This window comes from Scatophagus argus, chromosome 4, assembly GCF_020382885.2.
Source record: "Scatophagus argus isolate fScaArg1 chromosome 4, fScaArg1.pri, whole genome shotgun sequence".
NCBI lineage: Eukaryota > Metazoa > Chordata > Actinopteri > Scatophagidae > Scatophagus > Scatophagus argus.
This window is the reverse complement of record NC_058496.1, coordinates 11,050,434-11,073,992: the sequence shown is the minus strand read 5'-3', so window position 1 is coordinate 11,073,992 and position 23,559 is coordinate 11,050,434. Positions and strand designations below refer to the sequence as shown.

Genomic DNA, 23,559 nt, shown 5'->3' with positions numbered 1-23,559 from the left:
TGGTAGCGATGGCGCATGTGAACTTGTTAGTTTTTATGTATTTGTTGTTTTTTTCATAAATTTACGTACATACATGTATGTTTACTCACATAAAGGAGTTGATTTAAAATATATGAAATGTGAGTTGATGTGCACATGTGTGTGTTGGCGTGTGTTTGTCATTTTGTGGTGTGGTTAGAGCTCCCTTAAGGTTAGCCTAGCCTGTCCCAGCCCTGTATAATTTTTTTTCCCAGCTCAGCTCAGATGTATTCAGGGAAATTTATTGTTAAATGGGCCAGACATTTCCTGTCATTTTCTCCCACAGTAAATGCTTAAGTTGATCCACAAACGGGAGGGCTGGTCAGAAATAGAAAGCACACAGATGGAGAATGCGTTTCTAAAGCAAAACTAGCTGGAAAAACATCTTGATAAAAGTGCTGCGTTGCTGGGTTTCTCCACTGTCTTGTTTTGATTAGTCATACTTAGGTCGAGTGTCTTTTGGGAATTGTTGTCTCACAGCTATGTTATAAACTGGGAGGACACCAAGGAGTTGGTGATGACATCACAGTGGGCTGTTGGGAAATAAACAATACTCATATTTCCAACTACATTTTTTTTCCCCAGTGATTTGTGTTTTTCAGGCTAATCAGGCAAAAGATATTAAACTGGTGCAACAATTGGTAGGAGTTAGTTATACTGCCATTTGTCAGACCTGTTTGTTTTTCTTTGCTTTTATTCTTTTCTGTGGTGTGACAGTATACATGCAAGCACATGCAACACTAGCTACACCACATTTTTGTCTTCTGTTCAGTCACAAACAGCCCTGGGCCTGTGGGTCTTTTTTTTATGCTTCGTTTTTAAGCTAAGCACAGACGTGCTCACCATGTTTCATCCTTTTCGCTCTTGTTTCCCTCTCTTTACACTAGTGGTGATGCATGCAAAGGCAGGAGGATGTGGAAAGATGAGTTGTAGATCAGAAAGTAATGCAATCTACCCCACGTGACACAAAGAGTACTGATCAATAGATGCCCATAATTTAGCTGATACATGTGCTGATATTGCGGAGGATGAGATGTGCCTGCAAATGACCGTTTCGTGTTATTTAATAGGTTTTAGCGTTGAATTCATACGTTGACTTGAATAAATTGAGGGACATTAGCTGACCTTTCCAGCAACAGACAGTGGAGGGGAGCTGTTGAAGAATAAATGCAGAGAAACAGATGAACTCTATTCAGACATCAACGCACACACAAAAAACCCACATAAGCGTGTCCGTCCAGCTACTCGGGCTTACTCACGTACATACGCAAAAGAGGGCTGGCCTTTCAGTTGCATCAGACTGAATAAACATAAACTCACATGCAGGTGGGGGTGACTACAGTGAAAAGTTCAGATGAGTAAGCCTGTAAAATGTAAGTCAATGTCATTAATCAAGAGACGTTGCCCTCAGCTAGGGTTGGGTCCTTTTTTTGTCCTTTACTCTCTCTGTAATAACAACAATGTGATATTTGTTGTTAAAAAAACAAAAAATGTCACCAATTTAGATGTAACACCGACATTGCTTCGGTTTAGGAAGCTGTTCAAACACCTGGAAACAGCTGGAGAAACAGTTACAGGACAGGACAGTAACGAAGAAAAGGGATTTTGTACCATTGCAGGGTGTGTAATCTGCCTAATGAGAAGAAACAGAAGAAGATTTTAGATTTATTTTGTTTGTCCAGGTGTCTCCTCAGGTTAGACGTGTTGGCCTGGGCAGCTTTTCGTATTATAAATGTTGTAGCGATTGTTGTTTGTCGAGTTTTGAAAGCTGTAATCACGCATATGATTGGTTTCGGCTCCCCGTTTCCCTGACTCAGTGTGACCTGAACAGCAAAATTTGGTGCTGAATGATTCAACGTGAATCTGCACTCGGTAGACGGACTTCAGAGTTTAGTACCAAACCTTGCCCTCGGCACTGTCGACACAAGGTATCTGTTTTGGCATTTCGTAGTGAAGTATTATAACTCACTTAATGTACGCTCTTGGAGCTGTGACTGAAATTCATAAGCCCTGAATAATTAACGTTAAATGATAGCAAAAGCTGTCAAAATGTCATAGGAACAGTGAAGAGAAACAGAGAGAGAAATCACGTTACTTCTAACTCACATTAGCTTCGATACAGTCTTCCCTTGTTGCTCTAATTCCTTTATTAATTTGAGAGAAATCTGACTATGATGTGATTCACTCTGCTGGAATGTATTGTGTTGCTGAATTGGATGGATGTAGCAAATCCAGTGACAGCGTTGCAACAACAATTTGGGGCTGTCATGGCTGTCAGAGTTGAGCATTAGTCTCTGAAAAAGGGAGATGAGCTTGTCAGACTCCATTTAAACCTCAGGCAGGGATTTTTTTTCTCTCTGTCTCTCTCTCTTGCTACTCAGCAACGCTATGCGCCATCACAGTAGTGTATGTAAGTGTGTACAAGTCCAGAGGAGCTTTCAGGAGGATCTGTATTATTCATTGTACCTTGATAATGGACCAGTCCCATCTTTCTGTGTCAGACCTATGACGTAGAAGCAGAACGGCACTGAGAGAATAGAGCTGAGCTTACACAAAGATGCAGATCTGGGTACTGAGTCCCAAAAATAAGCATATTTATGTCTAAAACGTGTTCACACGTACTTATTCAGGTATGAGCACATCAATGTATTTTTGGTGTTTATTTCTGCTGGTAAATTCCACATCCATTTCACTCCAGAGTAGAGGAAGATTATTGCCAATTTCTCTCTCTCTCTCTCTCTCTCTCAAGAGGCCACACTGCATTATAGGGTTATTGCTATAGTCAGCATCTTTCTAAGTCGCTATTTTTCTAGTCTGCATACATAATGTATAGAAGCTCTTGAGGCGGCGATGCAATAACTGACACATGCCGTTTTCATCCCATTCCATTTTTAAGTGTGCGTCGTCGTTGTCCTCAGCACGGCAATGAATAAACTGAGATATATGATTGTCTAAACTTCATGAAACACTAACCAGAAAGGAAATGAAAAGTATGTATAGTAATCCAATTAAGTGAATCCAGTGCCTCAGAGACCGGGGGGGGGCAAGGCTATATTTAGAAAACAAGGATTGGAAATGCATGGCTGCATCACTCCTCTCTCCCTCTGCCTCCTAAATGTTCCAGAGTGTGTATTGTCGGTGGATAATAAATTGTTTAAACATGTCATTTTGGTGTGCTTCTCTCAGCTTTTTTCAGGACAAGAGAGTTAAAAGAGTTAAGGTTTTAGTCTCATAACTGTACCCCTCTTTCTACCTTTCTCGGTGGGCCTGAGGGTGGCTACGTCAGATGTAGCACATTTTGTCAGTAAGCTAACAAGGCACGAGGCATTGTTATCTAATTTCGCTGAGGCTTTCTCCCACACTGCACATTGTCATTGATTCAAGTGCTGCTGGGTCAATCTCAGCCAAACTTTAGATTACTTTCTATCACTCCGAGTTGTTGGGACCGAGGCAAGGCTTTGAAAATGGGCTTTTTGGAGACAGCAGAGACCTGCTGTCACTTTTGAGAAAACAAAGTCATCACTCACTGTTGTCCCATAGGACCACCAATACTGTGTGTGTGTGTGTGTGTAAAATCCAGAGCCACTGCTCACCTTCAGCATCAATCTCTGCCAGCCTACTGTGCAGGGTTGTGTTGATGTACTCATCCTTATTATGGCTGCTCTCCGCTTGCTCTCCCTGGTAGGACCACACAGTGTATCACTTCTGTTTTCTTCACACCTTTTCTTCTCCTGTGCTCTCCCTCAGAACCCAGACAGAAACCCACTATGAAAGAAGGCTTGTGAGTGGGAATGGAAAAACCGAAAAAAAAAAAAAAAGCATTTTGAGGACACTGCATGCTCAACTTCACCTTCTCCAGTGACACATCTATTTTACTTTTTTTTTTTTTTTTACTGTTTGAGTACTTCATGAGAAAGAGATATCCTTACTTTATATTGATCATACAGGCAGGGTATTTTTCATTGAATTTGGGCAGCCAGGACAGCCCAAAATGCTGAAAACTGTGTGAGCGTGAGCACAGGCCAGAGGGAGTTTTTGATCCGTTGTCCAAGATGGGGGAGGGTAAAAGGTACCCTGAAGTATACCAGTAATCTTCTAGCATTGATCTGGCAACACAATAGTGTAAACGGTCAAAATTTAACATACATGTTAGCAAACATCTATTAACATAAAAAGTATCTAGCTATTTGTGCTCAGATGTCAAATAGAAACTGTGTAAGAACCCTGATTTTTTTTTTTTGACCCCCTGCTGATGTGTGTTTACTGACCCGAGCCTGTGTAGTAACGTCCACATGCGATCATGTGATTCACAAAGTGGTAAACCTCACCACATCCTTACTTGTGAATGACTTTGGAGCCTTTTGAGGATTTTGAGGAAAAACAGTAAAAGTTACCAGGTGAAACATTAAATATGTTGTCTTTGTACTGTTCTCAGTTGATTATATATAAAAGGATTAGCGAATTATCACTTTCTGTTTTATTTACACACACGCGGTGTTCCAACCATTTTGTAACCGACGTTGTATGATTAATGACTAATCTTGTGTTGTTCTAGCATCTCCTGTGATACACCCGAGAAAGGCATGACTTATCATTGTCTCTCCACTAGTTTTAGTTTCGTTTTACATTAAATTGGGGTTTGCAGGATGTGAAAAAGCGCTGTGATGGTGAGAATTAACTGGAATCTGTTGTTACCCCAGCTTTCCCACGAGGCAGTGCAGTGTTAAATTGATTATGAAGTCACTTGAAGCATGACAGGTATGTTCTCGCTGATATGTCTGAGGCTCTCAGGTTTAATCTGCTCAGAGGGTAGCGCACACTGCTGTTGCTCACAAAGGCTCCACTGTCTCAACTTCTCTCCGTTCGAGGAATTTCAGCTGGCCTCTCTTCCAACCTGTTAAATGATCAATTCATTATTTCACACCTATTTTGCAGGACTTCTTGCTGTTAGTGTGTATTTGTCTGAGCGCACACACTCATGTCAGACAGTACTGGAAATCTCTTTGTGCCCGGGCTCTCCACTTGCTTTCTCGTCCAATTTCTCTTTCACACATCGCCACTCTTGGATTTCTTATTTTCATTATTCTGCCCCCCACCCCACCACACACACACACACAGACAGAGTCTTTCTTCTATGTGTTATACAGAAACGCATCACGTGTTTTCCAACCCCCTCACACACACACGGATCTACCCTTTAGAACACAGGCCAGATGAGATGCAGTGCAGAATGAGCAATATCTCGAGACGGTTTTGTCATTAGTCATTACAGAATCCCGATGCCAAGAACTCACTTTCACACTGGCAGACAACAACACGCTAACACAGTTTATATATTCGTTGGCATGATTTAAATAATTTACCAAATCAGATCTATTTTCTCACCCAGACAAATGAAATGAGTCAACCTTGCTGTCTGCTTGGCTGCTTATCTAATTGTGATGCACACAATACTAACAGTAGTAATATGTTTCATGTGTGCCTTTGCATTGATGTTTTGCCTTATAATGAACCAAAATCGCCATCTTTCGTTGGGGCAGTATAGTTTTGTTCTTTCAGCCGTCAGCTGTAACAGAGACACAGCAGAACTGTGTCTTATTAATGGAAAGATTAATAATAATAATAATAATACTATAGGGCAACAAGAGAGGAATAATGTTCTCTTTACGACCATAACACTGTCTTCAACAGGTGTGGCTATATGAAACCCCACAGTCGCATGACTAGAGCACATATACAACACAAACAAGAACCGCTGTGCTGAAAAGCCAAGAGGCAGTTTTGACATCACATTCATTTTAAATATCCATTTCATTTCAGTTTTATTCATCTCAGCCGACGCCGTCTCTCGCTGCTGTACACGCAGCAGCTGCTGGAGAGGGCATTCAATCTTCAGTTCTTCTCTGGGACCGAGGCAAGAAGATGGACAGATCAATAAGAATACAACTCGGCAGCCAGACATATTGGAGGCAGAGAATAGTTGCAGATGCATAAAGGAGCTCAGCGTAAATCAAAAATAAAAACGTTACAAGCTAAAGCTGGAGCTAAGGGAGCTAGGACTGCCAGTGCAAATGGCAGCCGGTGAATGAAAAGGTGGCAAATCATAACTTCATTTTGCTTGAGAGACTGAGGTAGTGCAGTATGTTACAATATGTGTGTTCATTATTAAAGTCCACAAAGACTGTGCCTTATGACCATTTCTACTGCAACTATTAATTGAGCCAAATAGATTTCAGCCTCCAAAATATTAGGATTTGCTTTATTTTGTCTGTGATATATTTTTGTAAAGAGAGTAGTTTGTAGTTCCATCGCTGATGACCTCCATAGTACTTGGTCAAGATTGTTTCCACTATACAGTATATATAATTGTTGATACAAGCTGGGTTCAAAGTGTCTGCCTTATTTTCCTGACATTCAATGTCACTGTTGATTCACTTTCAAAAAACAAAGAAATTAGGAAATATCATTACTCAGTCCATGGTGAGTTGGAGTGCCGCTGTGCAGCTGTGTACGTCACTATTTGACCCAGACAAAACCTGTGGTTAGCCAGCAGATGTTATCATGCCCAGGCCCTTTCCTGCAGGAACAAAGCACCTCTCTGAGAGCAGCTTGTTATACACTCCCACCACAGCAAAAAAACAAACAGTTGTAATGAAACAGAAAGATGTGCTTCAAGAGAAACAGTTAGGAGGCCTAGCCCTGGGGTTTTCTTCAAGATACACTAAGACTGAAGGCTTTATGCGTCACTACTCGTCCCTGTCTGGGTGTGTGTTTGTGTGTGTCTGAGTATCTTTGAAGGTGGAGGGGGGGGGGATCATCTGGCTTTGATTTCTTGGCTGCTGCTTTTGTGAGAGGCCACAGCTTAACGGGTAACCCCTTTTAGATTCTGATTTCCCATTGTGTGTTGACTTATCTGAGAAAATTGCACGCATTCTCTGACTCTGTCAGATGTTTTTAGTTCAGCCACTTCCCTTGCGGTCTGTGTTACAGACATAAGACATGGAACATCCGAATCGTCATGGGAATTACCACTTATTAGTGGGAAAGCATGATGACGACCATGTTCATCTCAGGAGGGAATTACTTGTGACGATGATGGTGATTGGGACTGCCATGATGACGACTATGTTTGTGAGGAGGCATATTACAAGAGATTAGAAACGCTTAGGCTCGGAGAGGGAGTTCCCTCACACACACACACACGCACACGTGCACACATACCTGGCTGGATTTAGAAATATTACAGACTTATGTATTATAATTCCATCTAATACTTGCCAGGAAACTTGTGAGGGTAAAGGAAGGTGAATGACTTGTCAAGTCGTGTTTGTTTACAGTGTTTTGGCAAAGACGCTGCTTTGTTTTCGAGTTTAACTGTAGAGTTCATGTTCATACAAAACCTTACTGGTGTACCTTGAACAGGTAGATTGTCCAGCTTTATTTATATGTCCTGTTACAATGTTTAGTCTGCATATTTCACCTTCCTCAGTATTTTTTTTTGCACACTGGCATAATATGAATCCAACTGCACAGTGTTTCCTTGGAGGAAATACACTCCCACTTACACAACCCCGACTGTTACGCTTCTCATCCATCCGGTAAGACAGAATCTCACAGTGTTGGGTGTAGAATAACACTCTCTCAGCAGGACGGGATGAACAGGAACAATGACAGAACATGAATGAACAATGAATATTTACACATAACGTTCACTTCAGTTGGTACACATAGCCACCACTGACCATGTTTTTCCTGTGGTACATTCATGCTGCAAATTTTATGTCCCTCTTAAATGTGCTATAATTGGGTTGAGATTTTAAGGGGACTTAATGGGTTTATCTCTGAGGCAAGTAAGCAACAGTCAGCCTCATTTCCTGCAATATTTTGACTTATAGCTGATATAGATAAATGCTATAAAGGGGCCCTGTGCATTTACATCCGTAACTTTGACCCTTGACCACTTAGATTCCTGCTGTTGCCACTAAATCAGATGCTACCATCCACGTCAGAGGTAATTCACTCTTCAGCTGTTCCGTTGTCACCATATCCATAATGGGCCCCCTTCATTATCTTCCTCTCCACTAAACTTGGAAAGGTTGCTCTGCAATGCTCCTGTGTACATCACTGTTCCACTGTGTTATTTGCATACTTTATTAACATATTTGTGGTTCGTCTCTCAGTTTAAATTTGCCATTTTTCCTCTTGGCATCAGAGGCATTATTTATTTTTATTTTTTGTTTTAACTCTTGCTTATCGCTTCCTCTTGTTGGCAGTATCTCGTCTATGTCTGGTGCAGCAAAATCCCAGGAGTGCCAATGTTGGTATGATGGAATAAGAACATGTGACAACAATGTGGAAAAATCAGCAGACTTAGTTTTTCATAGATTTACTAAAGTCGAATGCTAACAGTTGATGCGACTGCTTGCCTCTTTTATAGCCTGGAGCAGTAGCACAGCTCAAAGCTGCTAAGCTTTTCAAGACAAAGCTGACATCCAGGTGTCTTATTTTTGAACCTGAAGTGGAAGTCAACAACAGTTGACACTTTGAAGTGCTTGTAGTCTGCAGTTGTAGCCTGTTTCAGCCTTCAAATGTCTACACGTAGGGTCAGCGGGTTTCTCTCGACCCTACACCCTACCCTTCTGCAATCTTCTGACTCATCCTCTTGGAGGTTCCAGTTGTTTGCGTGAAAGGATGTTCTTAATAAACTGCATATGAGGACGTAGTATAATTAAGGTAGCCAATGTGACGGTAGTGTTTTGTGGAACAGCTTAACCTGGATTACGTGGGCTGCGGTGAGTGTACCCTTCTGTGGCAGGGTATCCCTCACTCACACGCCCACACACACATAGTGCACAGACATAGACACACACACTTTTCAAACTTCTCTATTAGCATATGGCCTCACACTCTAGCCAGTGTGGTGATGTCATCAGGGTTTTAATAAGGGATTACTCTGACATCACTGGGACTGCTGCCAAGTTAAACCTATTAGCTTCAGCATGTGCTTGCAGTGCGCTACAGCTAGGACTGTGTGTGTGTGTGTGTCCATGTGTGACATGCAAGAGCCTAAACTGTGCAGTCCATAAGTGTCTGAATCCAGTTATCATCCATGCATTCATCTCTCCACAAACCATCTGAAGACAGTATCTGTGTCTGCTGTCCAACGAGTGCATCTTCAAGGACATCAGCCATCCTGATGTTAAACTCTCATATCATGATATTAATATTTAACGTGTACTGCGTCATGTCTGTGTCATGAGCTCGCACAGACAATAGAGTGGTTTTTAAACATGTGATTTTATTATATCCTAAAGGTCAGGCTTGGGACTGAGGAAAAGACATCACTGTGGGCAACTTGTGATTATTTTTATTTTTGCAGTTTCCTGGCATTTTGTAGATGAAACAATCAAAAGATTAGTAAAAAAAATGATTGATGGATTTAACAATAATGAAAATAACTCTTTTATAATATTGGCTCTTTATAGCATTGGTAGGCTGGTTTAACAGGTTTCTGATGTGGATGTGACCCTGAGAGCTACGCTGACACAAGCGTTTCTTTGCCTTTCTTTTTCAGTATACCACTTCAGTCTTTATGCATTATGATGCACTCATATTATGTACTCAGTAAGATGCACACACACTCACAGTACACACATGCGCAGCACAAGTAGAGGCTTTTGTTGGTCTTATCTTCAGCGGTCACGCTTCTCTTTTTATTTTGTGGTAGGGGTGTGGGGTGGGGAGGGGCTCTTTCTTTTCTCCTTTGTGCTCTGGTGAGTCTGTGAGACAAACAATAGTTCAGCCAGCTTAAATCCTCTCTCCAGGCTGTGAGTCAGATGGATGTATAAATAGAGCACAGGTAAGTCATGGCCACTGCGGATAGCTAATTTTTTAGGATAAACCATAGTCACGTCCTGCAAATAAAGTGTTCGGGTGGATCATCGTGAGGGTATGTTAACAATCAGCTAACAAACAATCAGTGCTGAATGTATGCCTTCACTTCTTCCCATCCTTGACCCTCTGAGAAGCCCACTGTCGCTCTCATTTTCTCGTTACAGGGTCTGCCATTGTGTCCTTAGCAACTGCAAGCTGATTGGTTGTCGGGACCTACCTGTCCCAGGTCACCATAGCAACCACATTATAAACATGAATCTAGCAGGGGCTGGGGCAGGGAGATGTGAAGGCAGGCAGGAAGTGCGAGGCGAAGGAATTGCTCCTTGACACACATAATAACAGCTGTTTTCAAGCAGCATGACTGGCCGAGTGCTGTTCTGTTTACACAAATACAGGGCCACTTTAATTTGTATTACCTTTCTATTGTTGTCTCTTAATCGCATTACCTTTGCTGAAAACGAATATCTAGTCATTGTAATCATATTCACTTTTATTGGCAGTGGAGGTGCAGTTGCCATAGCACTAAGCTGCAGCAGTAGCTTAAAGCCACAGTTAGACTTTATTTTTCATCATGATGTATCACTCCGTTCCCTGTTGCTTTCTTACACAATTCAATTAGCTCACGTGGAGTTTGCTTTCTTGATGGACAAATCAGGTGTTGAATCTGACAGATGGGTGGAGAGCAAATCCCTCCCCTTCACCTCCCTGTCATTTTCCGCTTTGCAGCCATGAATAAGCCGCCATTGTCCTTCCTGTATCTCTTAATTCCTCACAGTCGATCTTAGTTGTTGTCTTAGGTAAAAACGTTCTCCGTTGTTGGATGGATAGAGAGATTAGAGGCACGGGAGAGGCAAATCCCTATCTCTGCTGTGCTGCTGCTGCTACTGACGAAAAAGGCGGGAATAATTCAAAATTGGCCCAATGGTGGACTTTTTTGGCAATAGTTCTTATGCAGCTTGGATTGGATGGACACTCACTCCACATATTTACAGTAGGATTTTTTCTCCCAATATGGATTTCAAAACCTCAACTTTGTTAATAGCAATATTCTAATAAGACTTAAAATCTACTCTTTCTATGTATTATGTGACCACCGCTTACCGTGTTCTTAAAGACAGTTGGTGACGGTGACCCAGCGTGACTGGTCACATCACGGACATTACCCTTTATCCAGTGAATTAAGTTGAAGCATCCCTTGTTCAGATAGCATCTAACATTTGAAGTCTGTTATTTTATTGTTAATGAAAAAAGAAATATGTTGGAGTAAAACATGTATTAAGGTATTGAAAAATTGTATTGTTCACTATCAGTACCAAAAGCGAGGTCAGTGCAATTATTGAAAATTCAAGAAAATGATACCCAGAGTTACGAACACCACTTCTGCCAGACATCTCTTTTGTTCCTGTTTCAGTCATTCTGCCCTTCAGCCTTTCCCTTTCACAAGTAATCTTTTACTCATGCAACTTGCCATTCAGCTGCTCTCTCGTATATATCTTTACTGCAAGTTACCTAATGCTCCTATTTCCATCCTCGCTCTGCCTCTGTCCTAGTCCCAGTCTGTCAGGCTACGTTGTCCCTAAGCCCCTAACGAGGTCGCTGACCCTGCCAGTCATGAGAGGAGCAGAGCTCTTCACAAAGCCAGCCCTATGTGTCTCTCTGTGGCACTCAGCCAGTCAGTTAGCTGTTTATGCTTTTTTGTACTTAACCCGGAACAGTCTGCCGACTCATTTTCATTTGTCTGAGTATAACTTCTATGGCTCTAAAATGCTGTAGAAAACACAAGTAAAAACAGAATGCAATGATTTGCAGTTTTTTTTCCAACCTATATTAAATTGAATACATTACAAAAGACAAGATATTTAATGTTCAAAATTTATTGCTTCAAAATGCACATGTCCCTTTTAGCATTAACGGTGCCTTCACAAATGTGCAAGTTTCCATAGGGAGATTGTGACCGTATTTCACATTTGGCCTGATACTGAGGTGGTGCCACTAATCATGGGCGCCCGCCTTCACACAGTGCTGATTGTACAGAGCCAGGTTGGACATGTGTGTGAAACATCCACATTTTAGAATTTGTAGCTTCTTTGCACCAAAGATATTTGAAACTTTGTAGTCCACCGCTAGCTATTTGGTTTTCATTATATTGAGCTTCAGGTGATTGTTGTTGCACCATGTAAATAAAAAATGCTTTCTGTCACACTACATATATGAATGTGGACTGACATGGATGTAAACTGCAACTTGACTTGTGCACAGAGGCATATAATTGCAAGGCTTTAATTAAAGTTTTAATCTATGCAGCTGTCTGCAGCAGACTCCATGTCTCTCCATGTCTCTCCATGTCTCTCCATGTCTCCCTCAGTTCTGTCTGTCTCGATCACACGGGTGTAACCGAGACCTGAAGGGTTTATTTATGCCTGAGGTCTGTTTTTTCAAAATTACATTCATAAACGCAAGCTTGATGCCAGATGAAAAACACCCTGAATAAATATATATTTATGTACATTTTGCAGCCTAGATGCATCAGAGTCTGTTGTTTTCAGCCACACACACACACACACACCTGTTTTTGTACCAAGTTTCATGAAAGCTGGAGTTATAGGAATACTGGGCAGGCAATTGTAACACACTCAGTTCCTCCAATTAAAACTGAGCTTGAGTGATGACGCTTCCTCTGCACATTTTGAGTAGGATTCTGTCTGTGGAAAAGGAGCAGGATCATTTCCCCATGGCTGATTTTGAGGTATAAAAGTTAGTTTTTGGATAAACTGTGTTCTAATCTTCTGAAATGACAAATTTAAACTTAGGTCAGTTTTATCAAAGCATGTAGAATAAAGATGTGGGTAAGTGAGTCATTCACATAACTCAATTATTTTCAGTTTTTCCTAGCAGTTTGGTTTGATTTATGAATCGTAGCTACTTGGTTAGGTTTAGGTGACAGGGTAGGTCAAGTTTAGCTAACCAAAATACTTGGTTAGGGTCTCCCATATGCACTGTGCTCTGCCACCCATACTAGCTGCTAGTGATGCCTAATATCCCTGGAATCTAAATATCTTTACAATATGATTTGCAGTACGTATATGTTTCAACATTCAGATATGGTGGTTCTGGATTTCTGGCTTCAGTCCTAAGGGACACTGAGTGACGACAGTCACACCGTCACCTGTTGCTCTGTCACAGCTCGTTGCTGCCACTGACGGTGTGTGACTGCCTCAGCAGCCATGCAAACATATGCTTATGTTACAGGTTGTGTGTTTGTTAAAAAGCAGGAAGTGAAGTAGAGATCTGCACTGAATTCTAGTATTCATCTGTGTGCGTTTCATCAGTTTGTACATGTTGTGGTTTGTATGCTTATAGTTCAAGCACTGAGCCCGCACTCGTGTGAACGTGGGAGCGCCACTCATACTGATGTTCAGTATGAGTGTGGAAGCCTGTTGTGTCTGTCATTGTGTCTGTGACTATGACAGCCTCTCAGTCCACCCAGGAGCTGTTGTCACATGCTGGCTGCTTCTGTCAGTGCTGGGCAGAAGCCGTAACTCCACGGAGATTCATGCCTCTGTGTATTTGTGCTGTTGATGGTTGTTCCTGATCTGCATGTTCCCTGTAGAGCAGACTGCCACCTGCTGGCTGCTGAGAACAGCTGAGAGATTTTTCAGTTTGCATGATTGAGATTTTGTCTTCATAGTGTTTAAATATCTGATATGATGTTACTGCACAATAACAAATAACAGTAATCCCATTTGAGACAGCATAAATGTTCAAGCTGAATTGATCCTGTTGCCATGGCATCACATTCACCAGCACAATTATTTTCTTCATTGTAAGAAATTGATGTAGAAATGCATGCAGCTGCTCTACTGATTCTTGTAAAGGTTTTTGCTCAGATAGGTGGCGTGTTTCCCATAATAGACGTTACCGCACTGTTGATTTTAAATTTCATACTGTGGTACTCTGCTCCACCCTAGTGGTGGAAACTAACTATAACCATGTTTTCTGTGGTATGCTGATATTACTTATGCTTATTGAATATTGGGAAAGAACTTTGGTATGTTTTATATTGATGAACTTCTTCACTGTCTGCACTCCACCCTGATCTGTTGTTTTTGTGTGTGTATCTCACCTGTCAAATGAATCATCAAGTGCAGCTTTGGTATTGCCACTGATGAAGTGTCCATCAGTGGTGCGGTGATCAGGCCTGTGCCACATACACCTCGCCAGCAATCACCCAGGAAATTGCTTCTATCTACTATGAAATCACTGTACTGTAACATCTCTTGTTCTTGTCCTGTAAAAAATATGCCCTCCAAGATTTAAGTCCAAAAATAGATCAGTTTGTGCAGGTCAGTGTGTGCAGTATTTGAGTTTAGGTTCTCACACAATTTAACCTTCTAGCAGTGCGCATTAAGATGGAGACACTATGGAATTTGACAACTGCAGAATTACCTGCAGTGGGAGTGTGTTTCAGATGGCCAGTATCTTATTGTCACCTCAGTCTCAATCTTTATTGAACTCTAATTATCATGCATCACAGAGCTCTATATAGTTTGGCATTGTGCATATGTCGTTATACAGTATAATTCAACTGTAAGTTTACATATGGATCTTTATGCTGACTGGTGATGGTTATCAGAGAGAAAAGATGAATTAGTTTGCTCTACCTCTGCACTTTGCTCCTCCCTCTCATGCATATCTCTCTCTCACTCTCTCTCGCCATCTCTCTCAATCTTTTTTCCTGTTCAAGTCACACCCATGCTGAGTCCTCTCCTCTCCCACGGACATCTTCTCGCACCCTCTATTCCTCTCCTTCTCGCTCCCTCCTCATCAGTCTTGACATAAGTGTGTGTGTGTTTCTGTGTGTGTTTGTGTGTGTGTGTGTGTGTGTGTGTGTGCACGCTGTGGGAATCAGTCATTTAAAGTGCCACCAAAATGAGTTTGCCAGTGAACTCAGATTATCTATCTTTGGAGAGGATAGCCCGCTACCGCCACGCCTGTTCCAACGGCTCGCCCTACGCCACGAACAAGCCCATCGACATCAAACCTCGTGGCAGGAGAGGGTATGACCGCTCTCTGGGATTGAAAACTGTGGAAGGGAAGGGGCAGAGGGAGGGGGGTTAGATGATATATTTTCTGTCTTCACGATGTGTTTTCATGTAGAACTATTTTGTACTGTTGTACTGTTACCGCATTATTTAATTTATGTATGTATTATGTGTACTGTGTAATTATGTTTTTACTTGCTCTAAGCTTAACATCCAAATGCTGCATCTTATAAAGTCGAGATGAAGTTAATTACGGATTGAGAGAAGATAACTCATGAGGAAAACTTCAATATCAGTCAAGTAAAATCTGTCTTTCTCATTTATTGCTCTTTATGTGCTTGTATGAGTTGCATAAATGTACACAAAGCGTGTGTGTTCTCGCTTATCAGAACATTAGCTCATGAATAGCTCCACCTGGACAACACATAACTGGAACCGTGTTCACAAGCGAGCGCTGTGTAAATGGTTGTTGCTTGGCGGCTGGTTGCGTTGTTAGATCTCCGTCAAAGCTAGTTCTGCTGTTTACTCTGCCAAAAATATCGTGCCGGCTTGAAGTGTGTGTAATTGTGTGTGTGTGCACTTGTTTCCCTGTGTTCCACGAGAATCAGCTGTCCTGCTTTTACAGAGCTAAGAGCGAGCGATTAATAAGCAGGTTTCATTCAGTGATCATCTAAAGCATCAAGGTGTTCAGGAGGACAGGTCCGTTCGCTAACCAGAGCAGAGTGTAAGCTCATAATCAGAGCACTCTCTGTCCATTAAGGCTCACACAGAAATGTTTTAAGACCTTATTAGGCCCATTTTTACACTGAACGAATATGTACTCAGTGACCCCAGCCAAAACGGAGATGTGCTGTCATCTGATGTACATCTGTGGCTGCTTTTCTGTGCTTTGTCTGAGAGGTGCCTGCGCAAAACCTGAAGTTTAATCATATATGTATGTTTGGGCCTCTACAGTATTTGAATATCAAGCAGCAGTAATGGCTGGTGGCGTTTGTAGACATATAGATATGGATGGAGCCCTGTCAATACTGTGGACTTGCCATCTGTGCTCACTGCCTGCTCCTTAGTTAAGTGCTATTTATACCAGCATTTGCTGAGTGTTTTTATCTGTACCATACTTCATGGAAAAAAGGCACAGCTTTTTTTAAAAAAAACAAAATCAATACATTATGTCAATTACTATCCTCACTTTATCTGTGCAACTGCTTTTATGACGAGAATTCTACTTATTTTTACCACAAGGTGGCAGTGGTCTCACTGATTTGCATTGAGTTGCACAGAACATTGTTTTAATATGTTTTGCACTTCCATTATGTGGTGCTCATTAGATGGAGCTACATGTGTTTTAATGAGTCATTACTGACACAATCCTACAATTAATGTAACAGTAGTTATTTGATAAGACAGTTATTTATTTATATTGGTTTCATTAGAGAAACACTGATGGTAGCAGATTGTGCCATACTCTGGATTTGCAGCATACATTGGTATTTTGACAGCTTGTGTTATCCCTGCTATTTATAGAAATACTGTGAATAGAAATACTGTTATTAATGGGGCACAAATATTCTGTTGAATAATGGTGGTAAATGTACAGTCAAGACAATTACAATTTTGCCGTTAGGTTGTTTGATTTTGTTTAAAGACAGACAGACAAATTATCACCAGTTTAAAAAGAATAAGACGAAGACTCTTCTACTTGCATAAAAAAAAAAACATTGGTGGTATGATGTAGCGTGGATGATCTTTTGATAGCGTGGGTCAGTCCAGCAACTAGACCCTGTCGCAAAGTTATACCCAAAGTTACCTGGACAAGTAGTGCAGCCAGGAAGTAAATAATCACTGTGCACATTTCACAGTAGAGACGAAAACAACAACCAACAGTGTGACTCTCATGTTATGTACTGGTTAGGCTTAAGAGTGCTAGTTTCTTACTGATAAAACCCTAAATTCTGAGCAGTTTTAGTCGCTGAAACAATGTGAACGGGCGATTGCTTCAATATGCACAGATGTGTCATTAAAGTAAAATAATGTGGTCTCAAATTGTGTTCAGTTTTTCAAAAGATTGAACTTAGTAGAATGGCATGGTGTGTATGTGTGTTGTGTTGTTTTTGTAGTACCTGTCATCATGTTGTCTGTGGTGTTTTTATTTGGGTTTCATAAGGCCTCAAGGCAGAGGAAAGACTGTTGGATTCCATGGTTTTTGTAAGGAAACTGTTCCCTTTTGTTGTTCTCTCTTTGACCGCATGGAATGTGCAGACTGTGGTAATAGGATTAGTTTCACCACTTTGACCAAGATATAAACTACGTCGTTCTGCCATGCTACACTGAAAGCATTAGATGTGCCTATTCAACTTACTGTAACTCACTTCAGGTGCTCCATACACGGTCGGTCAGCATGAAATCAGCCGCTCTGTCCAAAAGAGACACACAATGAAATCAACACGTGTTTAAATCTGATTTCTCATGCACTTTTAGATTAACAGTGCAGGGATAGGTTACTGTGCGTATAAAAATATTTATTTGAAGTTAACCTTGTGTGTACTGATTTGCTAAGGCGTCTGTGTGTATGGCTAGTGAACTGGCGTTTTGCTTGCGTGCCATTTGTCAAGCATGTCATCTGCATGTGCGTATACAAGAAATTAGCATATGACATCTGGCTTGCTCTTTCCTCTGGTCTGAATCCTTTCTTCTGTGACATAAAAGCTCATCTACGTAATTTACTCTGCAGCATCGGTAGCCATGAAGTGGATGTATTATCAGTATTATCAGTGTATGGGTGCAGTGAGCAATTAATTCTTTCCTTATGAGAGCTGGAGATTGATGCCTTTCCTTTTCTGCTTTCCGTCTCTTGAACCCATGCATCCCTTGAACAAAGGAGAAATGTCCTCCGACTGATGTCACTCTCTTGTTATTTACGTCTACACCCAGGTGCACTATTGATGACATGGAAATAATCTGAAGGCTGGGATAATGTGTATGCTGAAGCTTTGTGCTACTGGTTGCATGTGCTTTTTTCTGTGTTTGTTGCTCTTGATTTTACCTTTTTACTTCTTCCAGCTACGACTAGGGATGGAGAAGCTGTAGCGCCCTATTTTTTTTTTTGTGATTGCCGATGTATTGCTGTATTGCTCATCTCTCTGTAGATAACTGCAACAGAGACAACAGCATAAAATCCAAGAATAATTGTCTGCAGTGTTTGTGTATGATGCAGAGATGCAGGATTATGCGTCAGAGTGGGCAATATTGGCACTACTTTACACAACCGTTGACAAAGAATGCATTTGTCTGTGCATGGATGTGAATATTTAACCTGAATACTACGCTGAAATGACACATTCATACTAGGCTGACATTTTCTCATTTCCATTGTGATCGTCCAGCACCCTACAGGCTGCACAAAGAGTGCATACAAAGGTGGGGTAGCTTCCTTGACTCATTCAAGTGTGATTGACGTGCGAGACAACTGACACAACTGTCTGTCTGGTGAAGTGCTAATGTTTGCTCCCTGGCCCACATTTCTGACAGCAGGTGATGCCTGTCTGAACCTCACACCCATACCTACTTCATAGACAGCAATGCACTTATGATTCCATTATATAACCAACAAGGCACGTCGTATTTTAAATCTGTAAATAAGCACATTAAAACCAAAATAATCTCCTCAGTCTTGGGTATAAAAATACCTAAACCCATTCTGTTACTGTGGAACACAGTAATTGGCGGTTGAAGAGAGTAGTTCTGCAATAGTTTTGTTTGGCTGATCTTACATATGACTGTATGTAAAGGTTAGAGGCTGCTGGGGGGGAACAATATTTTTACATTTTACCTGAGGCCGCTGTGAGTTCCTGCAGCCTCTGCTCTGGTTTTTAAGGCTGTTTGTGCATATGGTAAAAAATGTAGGACTGACCTTAAAACGGATGTCCCAAGGTCTGAAGTGCTTCTGTTGTTGGATAGAATCACAACTTTAAAGTAATGAAAAAAAAACCTAAAATGTAAATTATGAAATTAAATTACATATATACATGATGAACAAATTAGAAATGCTAAACAAAATGAAAAACTCTACATACTCTAAGTAAGTTTATTTATCATTTAACTATGGATAAATCATTAAATATCATGCGTGAGAATAGCTTGCTGCAAATAATAGTAAGATTAAATTTGTCCTTTTTTTGTCCCTTTCACATGTCTTCACTCCTACACGTTGTATCCTCAGTTTTGATAATGCCATGTGCCAGTACATTCCTAACCCCTGTTTGTCTGTCAAAAAACCAAGAGCTTTTCACTGAATCCCTTGCTTTCTCTATTTATTGCTTCTCTTATTGGAATGATGAAAATGCAGCCAACACTGTCTTTGTGTGAACACTCTCCAGATCATTGGCATGCTTTAGCTGTTGGTTTTAGGTTACCGTGGCAGCTTAGTGATTGGCACTTGAGGCGGTTGTTGACAGGATCGCTTGGGGAATACATGTCCCGCCCCTCAAGCAATTACTACTACCAAAACAACCCCTCCCACTCCAGACATACCCAAGCTGGAGCTCCGGGAAACAGAGAGAATAGGAGAGTCATGTAACTCAAAAACAGGGACAGAGTTGTGAAAAAGAGAGCAAGAGAGACAAGAGGCAAGGATTGAATGAAAACAAACAGCATGGGAGGAAAGGGAGATCTTATTTCCACCACTCAATAGGGCAAAAAAACATGGGGACCTGAAAGTGAGAAGCACAGTGAGAAAGAGTAAGTGAGTGCATGGCTGGATTAGGAGAGAGGAAGATCACACACTGATCCGGCAAGAAAGATAAGTGCAAGTGAGTGACGGCGAGAGAGGGAGGGAGAGCAGGCTATAAAACCACCTACTGTCAAACGATCGGAGGAGGAGGAGGAGAAGCAGCAGTAGCAGTGTGAAATAATCTTGGACGGAGGGTTCGGTTCGACTGGACTCAGGTTTGGTCTCAAGCAGCTCGGCAGACCTGACCACTCCACCTGACTGTCGCCGAGGGAAGGAAGGTCCTGTTGGACCAGTGAGGAGTGTGGTCAGACCACAGCGGAGGACTGGTCAAAGGGCTCCGGGTGGCCCAAAAGTGTGTGGGGGGGGTGTGTGAGTGTGTGCTCATTTGCACATGTAATGTTCGTGGATGTGGAAGGAAGAGCCAGATGATGAGTATCATTCTGAAGCCGCGGTCGCGCTCCACCAGCTCATTGAAGAACACAGAGGGAATAAGGTAAATAGATGGGGAACTTTGTCCTGTTGGCTTCATTTTCATGTCAGTTCTGTTGTGTGTGTTATTGTTTCGTGTGTTGCACTATTGTTCTCCATCCTCCTGTAGATTGCTCTCTGAAATACTTTTCCTCTCCCTCGCCGGCTTCATCCCAAGCCCTTCCTTCCTTCCTTCCTTCATTTTTTTTCCCTGCATGTCATCTTAGCTGTCATCTGAATGGCATGACGCTTCTTCTCAATCAGAACTTCTCTGCTTCTTCCTGTGTTTGCTGCAAAAATCTTCTGCATTCAGTAGATAGGTCACTAACAATTATTTCTGCCCGAGGCATGACACGTTCTGTGGTCAGATTAGATTGGTTTTGTCTTACACTCTGGTGTGTTTTGTGCTTTATCACTTCGACTCAGTGATGACATAACCCTTCCTGTAGTTGTCATGATCCCTGTGTCTAACCATAAGTGTGCTTATATTAGAACTTGCTGTCCCTTCTGCTAGTGTAATTGTCTATAAGGTTGGAAAACAGCGGAGGAATGTTGAGGAATGTGTTGTCTCACTGCGTTCTCCTGCCTGCACATGGCTCCAGATAAATGCAGGATGCAGAGCCTAGTGCCAGGGGCACAAATCGTCCTCCCCCTCCTTTCTGCTTCCCCCTCCCGTCGCAACTTGTCCTTGCCTGTCAGCATTCATTTCTAACTAAGAAACTGCACCGTAGCCATAACGCTGGAAGTTAATATTCACAGTATTTTCCATGGTGATACTCTGAGGCAAAGCTGTAGATAAATCAGAATAACCCCGGATAAATACGCAGTGTTGGTGGGGTGGTGTTTGGCCAGCAGCATACGGTTGAACCCCGTCAGACCTCCATGCAGGGTTCATGGTGTTCTCATCTTGTCAGTTTATTAATCTGCTCTACAACCTCGCCAGCAGGAAGTGACACTTATGTGAAATGAAGACGTATTAATTAGGTCTGTGAAGGTGAGATCATATCGTGTCAGATCACACACAATATGTGATGTGGTTGGATGCAGCGGAGAGGATGCGAAAGCAGTCGTGTAGCTACACATAAACCTGACACTAGTGTTAGAGCTGACTGCAGGATGTAGCTTTTTCTCATGTTAAAAGCTGAGAATCTGGCAGTCTTAGGTTTTCATGAATCCGCTTCTTGAATGGCTACCAAAAGCAGTACTCAGCTGGACAAATCGTTCCGCCTCCTCCATCTGTCCTGCGCTCCTCTCTTCTGTTTCATCAAGGCTTCGTTCTCTGAAGATTTACTGTAGATTTGTGACTATCACTTAAAAACACCTGAATTATAGGCAACGTTTTAGATGTTTGTGTTACTGCGCGTGTGTAATGTATGCATGTGTAATGCAGAAAGAGGCGCTGATGTCCCTGAATCTTCAAATTCACATCAAGAATGTCTCTGTACGGGTTACTTAGTTCTATGTTTGTGACATTGTTTGTGTCTTTAAGTTTGCATGAGTGCTTGTGTATTTACGTGTGCAGTTCCCTGTGTGTCTGCTTGTGCATATCTAAGACGTAGTCCAGGTGTTTGACGTCCCCTGGCCTGACCAAACTTAAAAAGGACCCACTCCACACACATGTGAATTCAGGTTTGTGTGTGTGGACTTTTGAGTATCCATCAGCCTGTTAGCTTGAGTTTGGATAAAGCTAAAGATGAGGATTTGGAAATGAGTTCCACAGCTACTGCAGCATCTCTTCCACACTTTCAAACCCGGGGTGATGTTACAATGTGCTGAGATAAACCGTGGAGAAGTGGGGAATGTGTGACTTTGAACTTAAGTGTTTCCATCTGGCTTTTGTCAATCCACATTTGAGCTTGCCAGGCAGGCTGTAGATGTTGAAGGTTACCTGTCCTCCTGTAGGACTTGACAACTTGCAAGTTATCTAACATGTTTTCTAGATTTGACCTTTAATAATAAAGACCTGAAACGATGAATAAGACTGAAAATAGGTTCATTTTTAAGTGGACCTTGTGTGTGTGTGTGTGTGTATAGGATCAAACTGGTTTGCTTTGAACCATGTGACCCGCGATGACGCTACATTGCCATGGTGATTTCTTTATATGTCTCTCATGATTGACTGAGTTTTCTGAATGCCGCAGTGACAGCGAACACTAGAGCGATGTCATGACAAAAGTGAAGGATTTTATTGCTTCTACCTGATGTGGCGAGAAAGAGGGAGGGAGAGATAACAACAGAGTGTGAGCCTTTAGGCATAATTTTGGCCAGTGAAAACATCGCAGTATACTCAAATATTCAGGCAGACGAGAGTTTTTTTCCAGTGTAGCTTTCTAATTCATGTCATGCACTGTATGTTAATTAGAATTTAAATTGTTACCAAGCATAAAGTGTGCAATGTGGCATAACCCTCAGCGGTTTATTTACCATGGACCAATATTTCCTGCATTTGCCACCTGTTGGGTGGCAAATTCATTTAGTGTCTGTGTGTGTGTGTGTGTGTGTGTGTGTCATGCTGCTTCCGCTCATGTGTGAATGTGTGACTAAGAAGGTGTGTGAGCATTAGTGCAGGGCAGATAGGAAAAAAAAAAACATGTCCTGGGTATCAGCAAGTGGTCAGTCACTTATCTGCCTGCCCTGACTGCCTGACTGCCCTATGTGTGCTGGCTGCCTCGCATTTTGTTTTTCTGTCTTGCGTCACATGTTATTTGTTGATAAGATGCTGTTTAGCCCCGTTTATTCCCCTGCTGACTTTCATTTCAAAATGATGAAAAAACTGCTGAAAATGAGAAGTTCATATACACTAGTGTGTTGCCTGATGGAGCCATTTTAAACATTTTAAACGATGTTAAAGAGAGTGTTCAACAGTTGAATTAGCTGTTTTGCCTGCAACATAAGGTTCATTATTGTGTGTGTAAGCCGAGGCAAAGAGCAGCCGCATGATTGCCAGAACCCAGGGTTTCCCCGCAGAGCATTGCATAGTAAAGATATGATTAATTTTGATGTCTTCACTGTCTTCAGTGGTTTTAATATTTTAATGTTGTAGCTGATGCAGGTGCTGCTGACAAGGTGTTTTGTGATGTTTTCAGTCTGTTAGTCCTGAGCTTTTTTTTTGTTTTGTTTTTTAGCAAGTAAGAGTTTGACATTCTGATCTCTTGTGGTGTCTCTGGTGGGATTCAGAGTACACTGACGGTCGCAGTAAGTCACATTTCCTAAGCATAAATATTAAAACCTTTTCCATCACTCGCAGTATGTCTGAATCTTAAGCATCATCCGTGTCAGCTCTCTTGTCTCAGTGTGTCACCTTTGGTCTCTCTTTCTGCCTGTCACGGGTTGCTGCACAAACAACATGGTCAAGGTTACCAGACACAAGTTCAGGATCACGTACCACCACTCCCGCATGCATGCAAT

At 41.7% G+C, this 23,559-nt stretch overlaps 1 protein-coding gene across 5 annotated transcripts in view; it reads left to right on the top strand.

The window, feature by feature from the left end:
• Positions 1–23,559, top strand: part of pde4d (phosphodiesterase 4D, cAMP-specific) — a 160,228-nt gene that overhangs the window by 108,924 nt on the left and 27,745 nt on the right. The window contains exon 1 of one of the 5 annotated variants that reach the window (XM_046387678.1): positions 19,117–20,176. The exons of the other annotated variants lie outside the window; for them this stretch is intronic. Coding sequence (XP_046243634.1) covers positions 20,109–20,176 — 68 coding nt within the window. The 5' untranslated portion in view covers positions 19,117–20,108. Of the gene's footprint in view, positions 1–19,116; positions 20,177–23,559 lie in introns of those variants that run through there. 5 annotated transcript variants of the gene reach the window in all.